Source organism: Salvelinus alpinus, chromosome 15 (assembly GCF_045679555.1).
Source record: "Salvelinus alpinus chromosome 15, SLU_Salpinus.1, whole genome shotgun sequence".
NCBI lineage: Eukaryota > Metazoa > Chordata > Actinopteri > Salmoniformes > Salmonidae > Salvelinus > Salvelinus alpinus.
The window spans coordinates 9403091-9422802 of NC_092100.1; the positions used below are offsets into that span (position 1 = coordinate 9403091).

The 19712-nt window shown below is 44.3% G+C and overlaps 2 protein-coding genes across 2 annotated transcripts in view; one reads left to right on the forward strand and one right to left on the reverse strand.

The window, feature by feature from the left end:
- LOC139539445 (5-hydroxytryptamine receptor 3A-like) overlaps positions 1 to 10583 on the forward strand; it is a 13225-nt gene extending 2642 nt beyond the window's left edge. Inside the window, exons 5-8 of the mRNA XM_071342409.1 lie at positions 1920 to 2086; positions 2308 to 2518; positions 9378 to 9704; positions 10286 to 10583. Of these exons, the coding sequence (XP_071198510.1) occupies positions 1920 to 2086; positions 2308 to 2518; positions 9378 to 9704; positions 10286 to 10500 (920 nt within the window). The 3' untranslated portion in view covers positions 10501 to 10583. The remainder of the gene's footprint in view (positions 1 to 1919; positions 2087 to 2307; positions 2519 to 9377; positions 9705 to 10285) is intronic.
- A 3906-nt stretch (positions 10584 to 14489) lies between these two features.
- LOC139539461 (run domain Beclin-1-interacting and cysteine-rich domain-containing protein-like) overlaps positions 14490 to 19712 on the reverse strand; it is a 54423-nt gene continuing 49200 nt past the window's right edge. The window contains exon 22 of the mRNA XM_071342433.1: positions 14490 to 16614. Within this exon, the coding sequence (XP_071198534.1) occupies positions 16466 to 16614 (149 nt within the window). The 3' untranslated portion in view covers positions 14490 to 16465. The remainder of the gene's footprint in view (positions 16615 to 19712) is intronic.

A 19712-nucleotide genomic window follows, 5' to 3' on the forward strand; every position in this document is an offset into this window, starting at 1 on the left:
CCAGCTACTAATATCCTATAATATACCCCCAGCTACTAATATCCTATAATATACCCCCCAGCTACTAATATCCTATAATATACCCCCCACAGCTACTAATATCCTATAATATACCCCCCCCAGCTACTAATATCCTATAATATACCGCCCTAGCTACTAATATCCTATAATATACCCCCTAGCTACTAATATCCTATAATACCCCCCAACTACTAATATCCTATAATACCCCTCAGCTACTAATATCCTATAATATACCCCCAGCTACTAATATCCTATAATATACCTCCCACAGCTACTAATATCCTATAATATACCCCCCAGCTACTAATATCCTATAATATACCCCCAGCTACTAATATCCTATAATACCCCCCCAGCTACTAATATCCTATAATATACCCCCCAGCTACTAATATCCTATAATACACCCCCCCCCAGCTACTAATATCCTATAATACCCCCCCAGCTACTAATATCCTATAATATACCTCCCACAGCTACTAATATCCTATAATATACCTCCCACAGCTACTAATATCCTATAATATACCTCCCACAGCTACTAATATCCTATAATACACCCCCAGCTACTAATATCCTATAATATACCCCCCAGCTACTAATATCCTATAATACACCCCCCAGCTACTAATATCCTATAATATACCCCCCAGCTACTAATATCCTATAATATACCCCCCAGCTACTAATATCCTATAATATACCCCCAGCTACTAATATCCTATAATATACCCCCAGCTACTAATATCCTATAATACACCCCCCAGCTACTAATATCCTATAATACCCCCCCAGCTACTAATATCCTATAATACACCCCCCACCCCTGCTACTAATATCCTATAATATACCCCCCCCCCCAGCTACTAATATCCTATAATATACGCCCCACAGCTACTAATATCCTATAATATACCCCCCACAGCTACTAATATCCTATAATATACCCCCACAGCTACTAATATCCTATAATACCCCCCAACTACTAATATCCTATAATACCCCTACAGCTACTAATATCCTATAATATACCCCCAGCTACTAATATCCTATAATATACCTCCCACAGCTACTAATATCCTATAATATACCCCCCAGCTACTAATATCCTATAATATACCCCCAGCTACTAATATCCTATAATACCCCCCCAGCTACTAATATCCTATAATATACCCCCAGCTACTAATATCCTATAATACACCCCCCCCCCAGCTACTAATATCCTATAATACCCCCCCAGCTACTAATATCCTATAATATACCTCCCACAGCTACTAATATCCTATAATATACCTCCCACAGCTACTAATATCCTATAATATACCCCCCAGCTACTAATATCCTATAATATACCCCCCAGCTACTAATATCCTATAATATACCCCCCTAGCTACTAATATCCTATAATATACCCCCCACAGCTACTAATATCCTATAATATACCCCCCACAGCTACTAATATCCTATAATATACCCCCCCAGCTACTAATATCCTATAATATACCCCCAGCTACTAATATCCTATAATATACCCCCCACAGCTACTAATATCCTATAATATACCCCCCCAGCTACTAATATCCTATAATATACCCCCCCCCCCCACCCTAGCTACTAATATCCTATAATACACCCCACAGCTACTAATATCCTATAATATACCCCCCAGCTACTAATATTCCCCAGCTACTAATATCCATATATATACCCCCCCCCCCCCCCAGCTACTAATATCTTAAATTATACCCCCCAGCTACTAATATTCCCCAGCTACTAATTTTGAGCTAATCCCTTTTCTCTCTCTTTCAATTATCGTTATTGGCATGATATAACAATGTACATATTGCCAAAGCGTACTTTGGAAATGGAATGCCCCCCTCCCTCTCTCTCTCCATTAGTAAAGGATGTGCGGTTGAGTCCAGCCCTGTCCTTTGAAGAGATGTCGTGGAACTCGAAACAGTACCTGGAGGCTAGTGGGGAGTGGGAGCTGGTCAACATCTATGGAGAGGCGTCTGTCCTCAAGTTTGGCATCGACGAATGGGACATCATCACTTTCTGGGTGAGAGAGATAGACAGGGAGACAGGGAGATGGGGAGAGGGGGGAGGGAGAGACCCGCTAAGACAGGGATACAAACACTTCTCATGGGTTAGATTTTTTTTTCTTCTATAAGCACCAACAGAGTTCGTGGTACAGTAAAAATACTCACTGTATCTGCTGTCTCTCTGCTCTCCAATATGTCTCCTAATACATCTGCTGTACTTGCTTCAACTCCCCACCAGGTGGTGATAAAGCGCAGGCCAGTGCTCTACGTGGTCAACCTGCTCATCCCCAGTTCCTTCCTCATGCTCATCGACATCCTCTCCTTCTACCTGCCTCCTCACAGCGTGGACCGCGCCTCCTTCAAGATGACCCTTATTTTGGGCTACACCGTGTTCCTGCTCATCATGAACGACCTGCTGCCCAGCACGGCCAACGGCACCCCCCTCATAGGTCTGCGTCCTGTTCATTAGTGCACACAAAGATGCTAGGGTTGTGGGTTCGATTCCCACGGGGGACCAGTACGAAAATGTATGCACTCAGTATTGTAAGTTTCTCTGGATAAGTGCGTATGCTAAAATGTAAAAGGAATGAATTCACCATTTCAGTTTTCACATTGAAATAAGTTACATTTGCAAACTATTTCAAGAAACTGAAAAACATACATCAAGCAACTATTTATATATCAGATTAACTGTTTTGTACAGACAATTATCAGACTCAAGTTACAAATGCTGATAAACACTCAAATACCTTTTTTCATTTTAAATCACATAAGTAAGCACTGGGTCTTTGCTGGTCATGTGTAAGTGGACCATAGATGTTTTCAGCGCGCTGAACCACCGTGAACATTTAATGTTGCAATGGTAAAAGGTTTGATACCTACAAATGTCACTGACAAGATCATTTTGCCTACTCTTAATTCTTGCCTATTATGTTGGCATGCATAACCTTGTAAACGGGATCGAATGACGAGTGTATTGATACAACGGTAGGATTATAAAAAATCCGCGTTCAACCGGAATCATGCTGTATGATTCTATCACATTATTCAAAATATCAGAATTAGTTAAATAACTCTAAATCGCTTTGGCACAGTAGGCATCAAGTAACTTCTCGACAATGTTGCATAAAATGTTTGAATGGTCTATAATTTTCAACAACACATAGACCCTAGATGTTTCTAAAGCCCAATGCATGCCCCAGAACAACAGCATTTTGATCATATTAAACTACCGTTAATCAAAACACTTATCACTCCCGTTCAACAACTGTAAATCGCTTTGGAATGCGCTCCAATGAGAAACTTGAAATAACATGATATAGGTTTATGAAATAATCGGAAAACAAATATTTGATTATTTATTAGCCTCGTGGTTATAAGTATTTAGGCATATCATGTAAATTAGGCCTTGTGAAATCGTTGTAAAAAGCGCAAAAGATACTGATGGATGTGTCTAGGTTATTTATGGGTTGATCATATAGCAATATCAATGCATTCTTTCTACAACTCCAAAGCAATTGCCTGTCTGGCGCAGCAACCACTGGCTCATTCTATAATCAAGTCTTAACTGGTTTGGACAGCTCATGAGGTATCCTAAATATCTGTCGACTAGGTGGAACTCTTCTGACTAAATAGGTTTCATGCATAGCTTTTGTTTTAACCCATAAGAGTAGGTGTAAAAACTATTGTTCGCTAAATCTGGAGAAGTGACGGACTATGTAAAAAAAAAAAATGTTGGTCACTATATCCGGCTTGACGGACCATGTAAAAACTATTGATAGCTAAATCCGGAGAAATGATGCACCATGTAAAAAACTGTTGGTCAATAAATCCAGCTAGAAGGACCATGTAAAAACAGTTGGCTGGTATGCCCTCACCCTTCTGAGTGGTTGGCTGTGAATACCCTCACCCACTATAAATATGGAATATACATATTTATACAACAGGCGGGTCTAATCCTGAATGCTGATTGGTTAAAACCGCATTCCAGCCGGTGTCTATTCGACAAGTTACCACCGGCTAAATCTATTACGTTAAAATGCCCATTTACTCAGTTCCATCTGACTGCGCATTCCACTGTCTCATCAGCCCAGCCAGGCTATTTATAAACTTTTTTTTAACCCACTTTTTCTCCCCAGTTTTCAATATTGTCTCATCGCTGCAACTCCCCAATGGGCTTCGGGAGAGGCGAAGGTCGAGTCATGTGTCCTCTGAAACATGACCCGCTCAACCGCGCTTCTTAAGGGGATCAGCATCCCGTCAACGGGACAGTTGTAAATCATGCAGCGCCTTGTGTCAGGATCGAAGATTTTAGAGAAACAACAAATGTCGATACATATAAGTGTCTTATATCGGCTGAAAGCTTAAATTCTTGTTAATATAACTGCACTGTCCAATTTAAAGTAGCTTTTACTGCGAAAAAAATGCCATGCTATTGTTTGAGGAGAGCTCCAAACAACAAAACACTTTTTTTCTCCGCAATAGGTTTGATAAATGCACCTCTGAAGGTGAAATGTGTACTTACATTCTGAAATCTTGCTCTGATTTATCATCGAAAGGGTCCCCAGAGATAACATGAAGTGTCGTTTTGTTAGATAAAATCCCTTTTCATATCCTAAAAAGGTCCATATATCATGCACGATCGATTTTGTATTTCTACTCGTTCAATTTGCAAAGAAAGGAATCTGTGAAAATCTAACCCTAAACGTTGTTTCGACCAGTCAAATCACCTTCGTATGTATTCATCAGAGATCCTAGAACGTTACCAGACTTCACTATATCATTAGGGGTGTAGTATATCCTATAGGACACCAAATTTAGTCAGAGAGCTACGCCTTCATGACACGCCAATGGTGGTCTTCACTTGATCGACTCTAACATTGTCAAATAAGCACCAATCGGGAAACAAAGCAAAGCTGGCTAGATAGCCAATGAGCTGGGCTTTACGGGAGTATCCGGAAACCCTGTAACGGTCGCAAAATGTAGCTGCTAACCTTGTGAGACAGCATGCCTTTTCCTTTTGGACAAAAATGTTATGAAGTTATGAAAACTGGTTGTTTTGCAAATGTTGAACTTATAATATGGCTACTAATACTGGAAAAGAGAAATCAAAGTCCAAGTACACAGATTTGACCATATTCTTGCAGAAAAATGTAATATGAATGCAAATATCTCCTTCACGATTTGCCCAAATGTACCTGGGTGACTTCACACTAAATGTCATGTAGTGTGCTCATACTTCTAGTTATCCGTCTGAAACTTTGCACATACACTGCTGCCATCTTGTGGACACCATTGTAATTACAACCAGAGTGATGGCTAGGTTGGTTTTTTCTTTGTATTTTCTTCTACCAGATCTATTGTGTTATATTCTCCTACATTCAATTCACATTTCCACAAACTCCAAAGTGTTTCCTTTCAAATGGTACCAAGAATATGCATATCCTTGCTTCAGGGCCTGAGCTACCTTGCAGTTAGTTTTGGGTATGTCATTTTAGGCTAAAATTGAAACTTCCCTAAGAAGTTTTAACAACCGCCAGCTTAACCCGGAAGCCAGCCGCACCAATGTGTCGGAGGAAACACCGTTCAAATGTCAACTGGGGTCAGCCCGCACACACCCAGCCCACCACAAGGAGTGGCTAGAGCGCAATGAGCCAAGTAAAGCTCCACCGGCCAAACCCTTTCCTAACCCAGACAACGCTGGGCCAATTGTGCACCGTCCTATGGGACTCAATGGAACATTTAGAACGAACGACGGATTTGCGTCCATAGATACAGAACAATAAAACTGAACCACCAGCCGGCTTGGGTAGCAACCCTAGATTTGTGTCGGGACTATCTCTTGTGGAAGGATGAAATAGTATGAATAAATTAATCAAAATAACGTTTTTAATGTCAAATAACGTTAACAATGTCAAATCATTATTTGAATATGTTGGTAAACCTTTGTATAAAAATGATAATGCCCTTGAAGCCGGTGTTTGGAGGAAATATTAGCACGGTGCCTATATATCCTAACACCGGCTTCGAGGGCATTATCACTTAAATGTACATGAATAAATGGCAAATAGCATTACACTTACAAGATGTCTATAAATGGCATCAATATAAACATAAACTTAAACATTCACCTCTTGGAGAGAGAGAGAGAAACAAATTACTTGTATTGACAAAGGGATCAAGATTTATGGCACCATCTCTCTCTAGCCTTGCGTGAGAATCTGCCAGGCTGAGATCTTATCAGATCTGCCCTGGCGCCACAGAGTCGCAAATTACTCTGCTCATGAGCAAGCTCCAAGAACCGTCTGGGGTGACTCTGGGATGACTCTGGGATGACTCTAGAAGCTCGCCCATAGCAGCACAATAAAACACCTTAATAAAGGCCACTATGGAAAACGCTGTGGTAGCGTGTGCATGCATAAAGACTATGTTAACCAATACATCAATTCAACTTCTGCAAAAGTATTTGTGCAACCAATGCAACAATAACACTTATGACAGTAAAGAATAATACGTACATATGATAAACAATTTCTTAAAGCAGCATTGGCAACTCTTAACATTAAAGAATAGTAACAACCATAACAGTAGAATATATGTCTAAAAGCTATCAAAGTAACAGGAAGTAAATACTGGTAATTACCTATTATTAAACAGCATGTAAAAACCCCAATTAAAACTCTCCTGCAACTTACATTTCGATGCACAACATTCAGACATTGGTGTTACTGTTGACAATAAAAACGTCTTCAGACATGTGCATCTTCTCCCTTCCGACGACCATGACACTCTGACCTGAGTGGGCGGGTGTTCGTGTCCAGATGCACATTTCCAAGTGCTCTGATTGGTTGGGTATGGCAGGGCTACAATAGGTGAAGAATAACTAAGGTAGGCTGAGCAGCCAAACTAACGGGACTTAAGGGAAACTGAAGGGACCGTGAGGGGAGGTAACGTAGAGAGGAGAGGAGTAGTACGGCCTTTTCTACAGTAGGAGTAAAATGTCTCTATTATCAGCACTTACGACCAAATGTATATTTCGAGACGCTTTGTGGATACGCTGTGATACGGCCCCTGGTCTACCTGTTAGACACAGAGCACTGAGGTCTATGATAAGTGTTGTGGGTTAGATACGGAGCACTGTGGTCTATGATAAGTGTTGTGGGTTAGATACGGCGCACTGAGGTCTATGATAAGTGTTGTGGGTTAGATACGGAGCACTGAGGTCTATGATAAGTGTTGTGGGTTAGATACGGAGCACTGAGGTCTATGATAAGTGTTGCGGGTTAGATACGGAGCACTGAGGTCTATGATAAGTGTTGTGGGTTAGATACGGAGCACTGAGGTCTATGATAATTGTTGTGGGTTAGATACGGCGTACTGAGGTCTATGATAAGTGTTGTGGGTTAGACACAGAGCACTGAGGTCTATGATAAGTGTTGTGGGTTAGATACGGAGCACTGAGGTCTATGATAAGTGTTGCGGGTTAGATACGGAGCACTGAGGTCTATGATAAGTGTTGTGGGTTAGATACGGAGCACTGAGGTCTATGATAAGTGTTGTGGGTTAGATACGGAGCACTGAGGTCTATGATAAGTGTTGCGGGTTAGATACGGAGCACTGAGGTCTATGATAAGTGTTGCGGGTTAGATACGGAGCACTGAGGTCTATGATAAGTGTTGCGGGTTAGATACGGAGCACTGAGGTTTATGATAAGTGTTGTGGGTTAGATACGGAGCACTGAGGTTTATGATAAGTGTTGTGGGTTAGATACGGAGCACTGAGGTTTATGATAAGTGTTGTGGGTTAGATACGGAGCACTGAGGTTTATGATAAGTGTTGTGGGTTAGATACGGAGCACTGAGGTCTATGATAAGTGTTGTGGGTTAGATACGGAGCACTGAGGTCTATGATAATTGTTGTGGGTTAGATACGGCGTACTGAGGTCTATGATAAGTGTTGTGGGTTAGACACAGAGCACTGAGGTCTATGATAAGTGTTGTGGGTTAGATACGGAGCACTGAGGTCTATGATAAGTGTTGTGGGTTAGATACGGCGCACTGAGGTCTATGATAAGTGTTGTGGGTTAGATACGGAGCACTGAGGTCTATGATAAGTGTTGTGGGTTAGATACGGAGCACTGAGGTCTATGATAAGTGTTGTGGGTTAGATACGGAGCACTGAGGTCTATGATAAGTGTTGTGGGTTAGATACGGCGCACTGAGGTCTATGATAAGTGTTGTGGGTTAGATACGGAGCACTGAGGTCTATGATAAGTGTTGTGGGTTAGATACGGAGCACTGAGGTCTATGATAAGTGTTGTGGGTTAGATACGGAGTACTGAGGTCTATGATAAGTGTTGTGGGTTAGATACGGAGCACTGAGGTCTATGATAAGTGTTGTGGGTTAGATACGGAGCACTGAGGTCTATGATAAGTGTTGTGGGTTAGATACGGAGTACTGAGGTCCATGATAAGTGTTGTGGGTTAGATACGGAGCACTGAGGTCTATGATAAATGTTGCGGGTTAGATACGGCGCACTGAGGTCTATGATAAGTGTTGCGGGTTAGATACGGAGTACTGAGGTCTATGATAAGTGTTGTGGGTTAGATACGGAGCACTGAGGTCTATGATAAGTGTTGTGGGTTAGATACGGAGTACTGAGGTCCATGATAAGTGTTGCGGGTTAGATACGGAGCACTGAGGTCTATGATAAGTGTTGTGGGTTAGATACGGAGCACTGAGGTCTATGATAAGTGTTGTGGGTTAGATACGGAGCACTGAGGTCTATGATAAGTGTTGTGGGTTAGATACGGAGCACTGAGGTTTATGATAAGTGTTGTGGGTTAAATACGGAGCACTGAGGTCTATGATAAGTGTTGTGGGTTAGATACGGAGCACTGAGGTCTATGATAAGTGTTGAGGGTTAGATACGGAGCAACAAAATAAAGAAAACAGTGTCCCTCACTGCAGGCTGTTGTGGGGAGGACGGCTCATAATAACGGCTGGAACGGAGTCAATGGAATGACATCAAACACCTGGAAACCATGGAAACCATGTGTTGGCTACCATTCCACTTATTCCACTCCAGCCATTGCCACAAGCTCGTCCTCCCCAATTAAAGTACCACCAACCTCCTGTGGTGTTCCTCCCTACTAATTGGGGGCAATTCCATTGCACTTCAGGTACTTCTGGGAGTGAACCGAAGTCCTCTGAAAATAAATGGCACATCTCAATTAATCTCATCTCCTGAATTGGAAGGGAATTTAACCCACCTAACCCTGTAGTGTCCCTGCTATCCTCCCCTCTCAGGAATTTACTTTTCAGTGTGTCTGGCTCTCATGGTCATCAGCCTGTTGGAGACAGTCATCATCACTAACGTGCTCCATTCCAACTCCAAGAAGTACCACGAGGTGCCCCACTGGGTCCGTGTGGTCATCCTGAAGCACATCGCCCGTATGATCTGCTACCAGTGGCCCGAGGAGCTTGTTCAACCCTCAGCCTCCAGAGGATCCACCCAGGATGACAAGGCAGACAGACCAAACCCCACAAGCCCTCCCTGGGTCCTTGCACCAGCCACCCCTGTGCACATCCCTGCCCAGCACACTACAAGCACCATTGGTGAGGAGCCATACACGGGTAGATTTGATTAGAAGACATGAAACTTAAATATTCGGGGCTCATTTCGGGTAGATTTGATTAGCAGACATGAAACTGTTAAATAATCTAGGATCATTTCGGGTAGATTTGATTAGAAGGCATGAAACTGTAAAATAATCTGGGATCATTTCGGGTAGATTTGATTAGCAGACACGAAACTGTTAAATAATCTGGGCTCATTTCGGGTAGATTTGATTAGCAGGCATGAAACTGTTATAAAGTAATAGTTCGGGATCATTTCCATTTCAACCTCCAATTCAATCTAAAAACTTTACAATTAAAATTGTTCATTATTGAGTGTTCTTACCATTCATTTCCGGAATTTAAATTTACTTGGTTACCAGGGAACAGACCCAATCCCTGCCATATAACCAAACGGCATATTATCCGAAAGCTTTAACACCTCTTGTAGGTAATATGCTGTTATTGTGAACATGTGCTTGCTCAAACATGATCAACTGGGTATTGAGCATACAGTCTTGATGACCAATAGCAGTGTTTCAGCACTATAGGCTAAGCATCGATGCTCATCACTTTTTTGTTGTTTTTAGGTCCTTTAGGAGTGTCCTCTGTGCCTGAGCTGCGTCAGATCTGCCAGGACCTGAGTGACTTGCGTGCCCACCTAACGTCGATGCAGAAGGAGGGTGTGCTGCAGGAGCAGTGGTGCCACGTGGGCTACGTACTGGACTTCCTGCTCTTCCGTATCTACCTCCTACTCATCTCCTGCTACGCCACGGTCATTATCTGTATGTGGTGCATCTGGATCAACCAATGAGAGACTTGGAGAGACCGAAAAGGGTGCATTCGTTTGGTCTGAAAGTGAAATCTCAGATCACCTCGTGCAGTGGGCAGGCTTAAACAAATGCACCCAAAGGGGGGGGGGGGGGTAGAAAAGAGCTAGACCAATTTACAGTATGTACCATAGGTCTCCATTTTTTTTGAAAATGTAGTTTTAATTTGGTGGAAAATCGAGTTTTGCACCCCACGTATTTTTATATTTTTTTTTACAGGCAAGTCAGTTAAGAATTTGTTCTTATTTTCAATAACGGCCTAGGAACAGTGGGTTAACTGCCTTGTTCAGGGGCAGAACGCCTACCCGCCTCCCCCCTCTAACCACTAGGCTACCCGCCTCCCCCCTCTAACCACTAGGCTACCCGCCTGCCGCCCCTACAGTCATATGCCCCTACAGTCCATGTAGGCTTACTACACATGTTATTTATCAGATATACTAAATGCCTGTGGATATGTTCGTGAAATGATACCATGTTCACCAAGAATAACACCCCACTGAAGGTTTAGAAGCCCTGAGGTACGAATGTTTAGAAGCCCTGAGGTCTGAAGGTATAGAAGCCCTGAGGTCTGAAGGCTTAGAAGCCCTGAGGTCTGAAGGCTTAGAAGCCCTGAGGTCTGAAGGCTTAGAAGCCCTGAGGTCTGAAGGTTTAGAAGCCCTGAGGTCTGAAGGTTTAGAAGCCCTGAGGTCTGAAGGCTTAGAAGCCCTGAGGTCTGAAGGTTTAGAAGGTCTGAAGGTTTAGAAGCCCTGAGGTCCGAAGGTTTAGAAGCCCTGAGGTCCGAAGGCTTAGAAGCCCTGAGGTCCGAAGGCTTAGAAGCCCTGAGGTCCGAAGGCTTAGAAGCCCTGAGGTCCGAAGGTTTAGAAGGCCTGAGGTCCGAAGGTTTAGAAGCCCTGAGGTCCGAAGGTTTAGAAGCCCTAAAGGTTTAGAAGCCCTAAAGGTTTAGAATCCCTAAAGGTTTAGAAGCCCTAAAGGTTTAGAATCCCTAAAGGTTTAGAATCCCTAAAGGTTTAGAATCCCTAAAGGTTTAGAATCCCTAAAGGTTTAGAAGCCCTAAAGGTTTAGAAGCCCTAAAGGTTTAGAAGCCCTAAAGGTTTAGAAGCCCTAAAGGTTTAGAAGCCCTAAAGGTTTAGAAGCCCTAAAGGTTTAGAAGCCCTAAAGGTTTAGAAGCCCTGAAGGTTTAGAAGCCCTGAGGTCTGAAGGTTTAGAAGCCCTGAAGGTTTAGAAGCCCTGAGGTCCGAAGGTTTAGAAGGCCTGAGGTCCGAAGGTTTAGAAGCCCTGAGGTCCGAAGGTTTAGAAGCCCTAAAGGTTTAGAAGCCCTAAAGGTTTAGAAGCCCTAAAGGTTTAGAAGCCCTAAAGGTTTAGAAGCCCTAAAGGTTTAGAAGCCCTAAAGGTTTAGAAGCCCTAAAGGTTTAGAAGCCCCAAAGGTTTAGAATCCCTAAAGGTTTAGAAGCCCTAAAGGTTTAGAAGCCCTAAAGGTTTAGAATCCCTAAAGGTTTAGAATCCCTAAAGGTTTAGAATCCCTAAAGGTTTAGAAGCCCTAAAGGTTTAGAAGCCCTAAAGGTTTAGAAGCCCTAAAGGTTTAGAAGCCCTAAAGGTTTAGAAGCCCTAAAGGTTTAGAAGGTCTGAAGGTTTAGAAGCCCTGAGGTCTGAAGGTTTAGAAGCCCTGAAGGTTTAGAAGCCCTGAGGTCTGAAGGTTTAGAAGCCCTGAAGGTTTAGAAGCCCTGAGGTCTGAAGGTTTAGAAGCCCTGAGATCTGAAGGTTTAGAAGGCCTGAGGTCTGAAGGTTTAGAAGCCCTGAGGTCAGAAGGTTTAGAAGCCCTGGGGTCAGAAGGTTTAGAAGCCCTGAGGTCTGAAGGTTTAGAAGCCCTGAAGGTTTAGAAGCCCTGAGGTCTGAAGGTTTAGAAGCCCTGAAGGTTTAGAAGCCCTGAGGTCTGAAGGTTTAGAAGCCCTGAGATCTGAAGGTTTAGAAGCCCTGAGGTCTGAAGGTTTAGAAGCCCTGAGGTCTGAAGGTTTAGAAGCCCTGAGGTCAGAAGGTTTAGAAGCCCTGAGGTCAGAAGGTTTAGAAGCCCTGAGGTCTGAGGGTTTAGAAGCCCTGAGGTCTGAAGGTTTAGAAGCCCTGATGTCTGAAGGCTTAGAAGCCCTGAGGTCAGAAGGTTTAGAAGCCCTGAGGTCTGAGGGTTTAGAAGCCCTGAGGTCTGAAGGTTTAGAAGCCCTGATGTCTGAAGGCTTAGAAGCCCTGATGTCTGAAGGCTTAGAAGCCCTCAAGGTTTAGAAGCCCTCAAGGTTTAGAAGCCCTGAGGTCTGAAGGTTTAGAAGCCCTGAGGTCTGAAGGCTTAGAAGCCCTGAGGTCTGAAGGTTTAGAAAGCCCGAGGTCTGAAAGTTTAGAAGCCCTGAGGTCAGAATGTTTAGAAGCCCTGAAGGTTTAGAAGCCCTGAGGTCTGAGGGTTTAGAAGCCCTGAGGTCAGAAGGTTTAGAAGCCCTGAGGTCTGAGGGTTTAGAAGGCCTGAGGTCTGAAGGTTTAGAAGCCCTGAGGTCAGAAGGTTTAGAAGCCCTGAGGTCTGAAGGTATAGAAGCCCTGAGGTCTGAAGGTATAGAAGCCCTGAGGTCAGAAGGTTTAGAAGCCCTGAGGTCTGAAGGTGTAGAAGCCCTGAGGTCTGAAGGTTTAGAAGCCCTGAGGGTTTAGAAGCCCTGAGGGTTTAGAAGCCCTGAGGTCTGAAGGTTTAGAAGCCCTGAGGTCTGAAGGTTTAGAAGCCCTGAGGTCTGAAGGTATAGCAGCCCCGAGGTCTGAAGGTTTAGAAGCCCTGAGGTCTGAATGTTTAGAAAGCCCGAGGTCTGAAGGTTTAGAAGCCCTGAGGTTTGAATGTTTAGAAAGCCCGAGGTCTGAAGGTTTAGAAGCCCTGAGGTCTGAATGTTTAGAAAGCCCGAGGTCTGAAAGTTTAGAAGCCCTGAGGTCTGAAGGTTTAGAAGCCCTGAGGTCTGAAGGTTTAGAAGCCCTGAGGTCTGAAGGCTTAGAAAGCCCTGAGGTCTGAAGGCTTAGAAAGCCCTGACGGTTTAGAAGCCCTGAGGTCTGAAGGCTTAGAAAGCCCTGAAGGTTTAGAAGCCCCGAGGTCTGAAGGTATAGAAGCCCTGAGGTCTGAAGGTGTAGAAAGCCCTGAAGGTATAGAAGCCCTGAGGTCTGAAGGTGTAGAAGCCCTGAGGTCTGAAGGTTTAGAAGGCCTGAGGTCTGAATACACATTTTTCATGAACAATAACTGAAGTACTCTTTGACTGTTAGAGCTGTGTTCTGTGTGTGTGTGTGTGTGTACACCAGCCCTTACTATGCCAGTCCTCATTACCCACAGGGCTCAATTAACACTTAAGCCTGCTAACAGCCTGCGATGCTGTAAAATAACTAAATGGAAAACAGCTATAAATTCACCTCCTAATTGTCTTGCCTTCTACTTGACTCCATTCGCTTCACTGGACTAACCACCAAGCCATGGTTACGTCCCAAAGATCTCTCCTTCCTCCTCATGTGTTCCTTTGTTCACTACTCCTAAGTTTTAAAGCATTAGATTGGTGTAATGCACGCGCTAGAGGGAGTTTCCATAAACCAGTCAATTCTTCTAAATTCCATGGAGGGAAGTGAACAAGTGCACTCTTCAGAAGAAACAAGATTGGGATGTAACCCAAAAGCTACTTTGCCCCTAAGGACTACCGTACAAACCACCCATCCATCCCACAATCCCCCAGGAACCAGCAACGACACCAGGAACCAGTAACGACACCAGGAACGACACCAGGAACCAGCAACGACACCAGGAACGACACCAGGAACCAGCAACGACACCAGGAACCAGCAACGACACCAGGAACCAGCAACGACACCAGGAACCAGCAACGACACCAGGAACCAGCAACGACACCAGGAACCAGTAACGACACCAGGAACCAGTAACGACACCAGGAACCAGTAACGACACCAGGAGAAAACAGTCTGACCAGTCTTTTATTGTCATCATAATATTCAAATTATATAACAGTACATAAAACAAACAATAGCATTTTCTTCCAGTAGTTTACTTAAAGCTCCACAGCACCCTACAAAAAAACAGTGTTATTTAATAAGGACGGGAGTCTGCTTGGATCGGGAAGGCCATCAGTAAAATCAACTGGAGATCAGGGTCTGGTATTCACAATGTGTCTCTGAGTCAGAGTGCTGATCTAGGATCAGTTTTGCCTTTCGGATCATAATGGATACTACTACAGGGACTGAACACAGGCCCAGACGCCTTCCGAGCAAAAAATTATATTAATAGCGTTTCTATTTAAAGCAGGCTTGTTAAAATGTTAGATGAATAAGGTTATACTCCCCTGGTTGGCAATAGACCATACACGTAGATCTGTCAGGAAGGGAACATTGAATTATGAGTCTTATGAGGGCCAACACTATGCTGTTTTGGAGTTTCTTCGTTTTTTTACAGCGGCATGTCAGTCTGTATATATGTAGTCGTGTTATGTATGGGCTAGTTTCCCTAGACACAGAAAGTCTAATGGAAATTCTCCATCCTAAAAGCTTCTTAGTCAGAGGCTTATTAATCTGTCAGGAAAACCAGAGCAAAATGTTGTGTATTACCAATCGTCTTGTGAATGAGCACAATCCCCCAGACACAACATCGCTAACCAGAGCGACCAACAGAAAACCAAATAGATTTGTCCCAAAACTCAAACACCGTTCCATATATTCTTTCCATCAGTCATAAACATTAAAATGGTGAAACTTGGATAATGGATTAACTCGCTGTGGGAAACCTAACAGGCCCTCTGAATACAGCAAAACCATGAGAGCCAGTAAAGCCATTTTGGTATATTGGACCTCAGCTCAAGAGGCCCAAGTTGAATCCATGTAGCAACAAGATCAGGATGGCCGTACGAGGCTGAAGTCAGAAAGGTACTATAACCTGTAAAGCCCTATATGCTTTGTGTGAGATAAACATCACCAACACCCCTTGCCTTGCCGCCCCCCCCCCCCCCCCCAACCCGACAGACCAGTGCAGTTCAATTGAATAAATCAACAAAAACACTTCATATTTCACACAGAAACGGAAATATTAAGTGTCAAATTAGGCTGGTGCTTTTTAGCAGGTACAGACCCACACAGTACAGACCCACACACCTCCTCTCTCTCACCCACACACACACCTCTCTCTCACCCACCCACCCACCTACCTCTCTCACACACACTTTTTTGTAGGATGCACACATCTCTCGCACACAAAGCAGGACAAACACGCTGCCTCATCTTAAAAAATATTCGTAACTGTGTGCAACACTGACTGAAAGACTCCCTCCAAAGACCTGTCATTCCAACTCCTCTAGAACGACCAATGATGCACCAGCTCTGCCAGTATAAGAACATTGGTCGCGGAGGCACTTGGCTAAAATAGCCTGAAATGGGTTGGAGTAAAACGCACTTGTATTAAAGGGATTCTTTTTTTAATTTGTTGTGGTTGATTTCAGTACTTCTACCTTCCTTGTTCTATTTGAAATGATAACTTGTTTACATAAATGGCAGGACTACATCATACGCTGGATATCTGCAATCAGAGCAGAAAACCATAAAAGCAGCCAATATGTTAATATAATATGCCATTGAGCATATTGGCAAGACGTTCAAAATACAAAAGCAAGAATCCAAACCATCAGAGCTCATCCACTATCCAGAAGCTGCACTTTCAGGGGAAAGAGGGATGAATGGAGGGAGGAGTTGAAGGAATAAGGTCACTACAATCATTGTCATGTGGTGCTCTTGGTTTTTCCATCTTTCTTTTCCAGCTCCCTCGTTTCTCCGTTCGTCGTCCTAGCTCCCCGCCACCCCCGTTTCTCAGTTCGTCGTCCTAGCTCCCCGCCACCCTCGTTTCTCCGTTCGTCATCCTAGCTCCCCACCACCCTCGTTTCTCAGTTCGTCGTCCTAGCTCCCGCCTCCCTCGTCCTCCTCCTTATCCTCCTGCTCCTCCATGTTCTTGCGTGCCATCCTCTCCCGCCGCTCTGCCAAGCGCTGGCACCGCGGGCACTCCTTGCCTGCCTGAAAACATTTGCTGTGGAAACACGCCTTGCACTCTGAAAGACAAAACACAAAAGAGAGATATCAGTGAAAAAACTAGCACACTGAAACACTATGTAAGAGATAGACACACAAAAATGGGTGGGGTCCCGTTTAAAAAGACATTGTCTTGTGGATGTGTAGAGGAAGAACGCCAGGACATATATGGACAACGTCCTTATTCAAAAGGGGTGTTCCACCTCAACTCCCCTGTTAACCAACTAAGCAAACATGGGGGAGCGTTTGGAAAAGCTAATAACCGGTTTGATAACATTGCTAACAATGGGAAGAGGACTGAGGTGTTGTGATGTCACGGCAGAAGAGCCAATGATAGTCTCTGAAGTGAGGGGGAGGGGTGACAGAGAACTATAAAATAAGAGGTAAGGCTCGTGGCAAGGCAGAAGGTGGGACAGAGGAGTGGTAAAACACAGAAACTTGTCAAGAGTCAGTTCACCACTCAAACCAGTTCAGACATGACTGCAATGAGAAGCCTATCCTCAATAGAGACACAGCTTCTAAAGCTCAGACTGTGTGCCTGAACCATTTTCAGGAAACACCTTGTGTGGAAGCTTTCGAATGCAATACATTTTTAAACCGTATTTCTAATGAATATATTGTTCCCACGATAATGAAATGACAAAAGAAACTGAAATTCACAAAATGTGTTTATTTGACATTCAAACAGAGAAGTTGATGCTTAAATAATAAATGGCGGACAGCCAGTCACACGTCGAAAGAACAACTCGTTCTCTCACTCCAGTTGATTCTCCTCCATTACCCACACATCGAAATAGACCCATATCTCCATTCCTCACGCTTCACAATATAAACCTGTCTCTGTTCTTCAATAACACACAAAGAACTACTTTCAAATACTAAATAACTTTTCAGACAGGGCAGACAGCAATAGCAACTCTTTTGAAAATTATGCCATGTCACATTTGAAATTGATGAACACAGCTGATAAAACACTGTAGCCTAAAACACTCAGTTAAAGACAATGTTATCTGGCATTACCTCTAACACACACATTCTGTACATCAGAAGGTGAGGCCAGTAGGACCTTTTGACCTTTCACAGCAATACTGAGTAGAGGCCAGAGCTCAGTGAGGCACCAAGGAGAGGCCAGAGCTCAGTGAGGCACCAAGGAGAGGCCAGAGCTCAGTGAGGCACCAAGGAGAGGCCAGAGCTCAGTGAGGCACCAAGGAGAGGCCAGAGCTCAGTGAGGCACCAAGGAGAGGCCAGAGCTCAGTGAGGCACCAAGGAGAGGCCAGAGCTCAGTGAGGCACCAAGGAGAGGCCAGAGCTCAGTGAGGCACCAAGGAGAGGCCAGAGCTCAGTGAGGCACCAAGGAGAGGCCAGAGCTCAGTGAGGCACCAAGGAGAGGCCAGAGCTCAGTGAGGCACCAAGGAGAAGCCAGAGCTCAGTGAGGCACCAAGGAGAGGCCAGAGCTCAGTAAGGCACCAAGGAGAGGCCAGGAAACAAGATCAAACAACAGTGGCAGCCACAACCAAAGATGTCAGAACATCCTACAACTACCTTCCACCAGTAGTGCCACCCTGCACCATAAAAACCAGTCCAACCAACCACCAACACCATAGTGAAGAAAACTCAAAGAATTCCACGCAAGAAGTGGTCAACATTGAAATTAACGAGGAAGTTTAAATTCTAGGCTGTGACTGCCAATGTGAATTGATACCCGAGTAAACAATATCCTAAGTTACATATTTCCATACCAATTCAACTCGGTCCACATGTGATTCCATGACAGCTAGTACAAGTCAATGTGCTACATTCTGCATCTCTCAATCATGTCTTTTGGAATTCAAGATATTTTCCTAATTCCAAATTGACTAGTAAGTCATAGGGGTTTGATTTGGAATACAGCAACTGATTTGGGATTGATTGTAACAAAAACTTTTCTGCTATTCTCATCCTTCCCAATACTCAGAGGGAATTTCTTTCTGTCTAGAAGGCATCTATGTTTTCCAAGGAGAGGGCAATGAAAAGCTGCTTTCCCTCCCCTCCCTTCATCCTCTATCTGACTTCTCTTCCTTTCGGTTTGGCTAGAGAGCCTTGGTCACCACCCTCCATCTATTGCTCTGTTCCTCCCCCTCTACTTCTCTCCTCCTCCGCCGTCTCCGCCGTCCTCTCACCCCGGTTCTTTTCTCTCTCCCCCCTACCGATTGTTATCCTCCTGGCTTTGCGTGATTTGCAGGATCTCCAGTTAGATGGGGTCTCCTGCTCTTCCATTCTCTCTTTTTCATCACTCATCTTCCTCCCTTCTAACTTTCTGGTGTCTCTGGAGAAAACGTTGAGCAACCTAAGGCCCAAAACCGGAGGTTTCACTGTGAACCGTCCGTCCTTTCCTTCCACTACTACGCTGCTGTTACTCTCCCGTACTTCACTTTCTCCTTTTTCTGAACAATCTTTTTTAAAGAATTTCCCTTTACTGTCACACTTGTCTAATTCCTCTAACTCTCCTTTCTCCTTTTTCCTCTCTACTTCCCCTTTTGAGAACGCTTTCGCTAGCCTCCCAACCCCAGGGACTTTCCAGAGTCCTCTCCTCTCTTCCTTCTCTGTCCCATCCGCATCCCCCTGTTTCTCTTTCTCTCTTTCCCTGGATCCTTTGTCCTTGGAGAAAGTGCTGGTTAGTTTGCTGACACCGAGGGCCTTAAATAAATTGCCCTTCTCTTTCTTCACGTGTCCTTCTGCACTTCCCTCACTGTCTTCCCTGTCCTCTCTTTCTTTGTTCTCAACATCCTCAGTTTCAAACTTTCCTTCCGCCATTCCTTTCCCTGTCTGGGTTTCTCCTTCCCTCTCTCCTTCTTCTAGCTCCTCATCTTCCTCCTTTTCTTTACTCCAAAAGGCCTTGGCCAGAGTTCCATGTTGGAACGCTGTGAATAACCTCCTCGTCTCCCCTTCTGTTCTCCTCCTCTCCTTTCCTCTCTCTCCAGTCCATTTCTCCTCATCTTCCCTTGCCTCACTCTCTTCCTCTCCTCCCTCTCCCTCTCTCTTGTCTTGGGACAGGGCCCTGGCCAGCCTGCGGAACTTCCAATTTCTCCAGGAGGGGGAGAGGAAGGGAGAGGGGGCCCGTGGGACAACCAGTCCTCCCA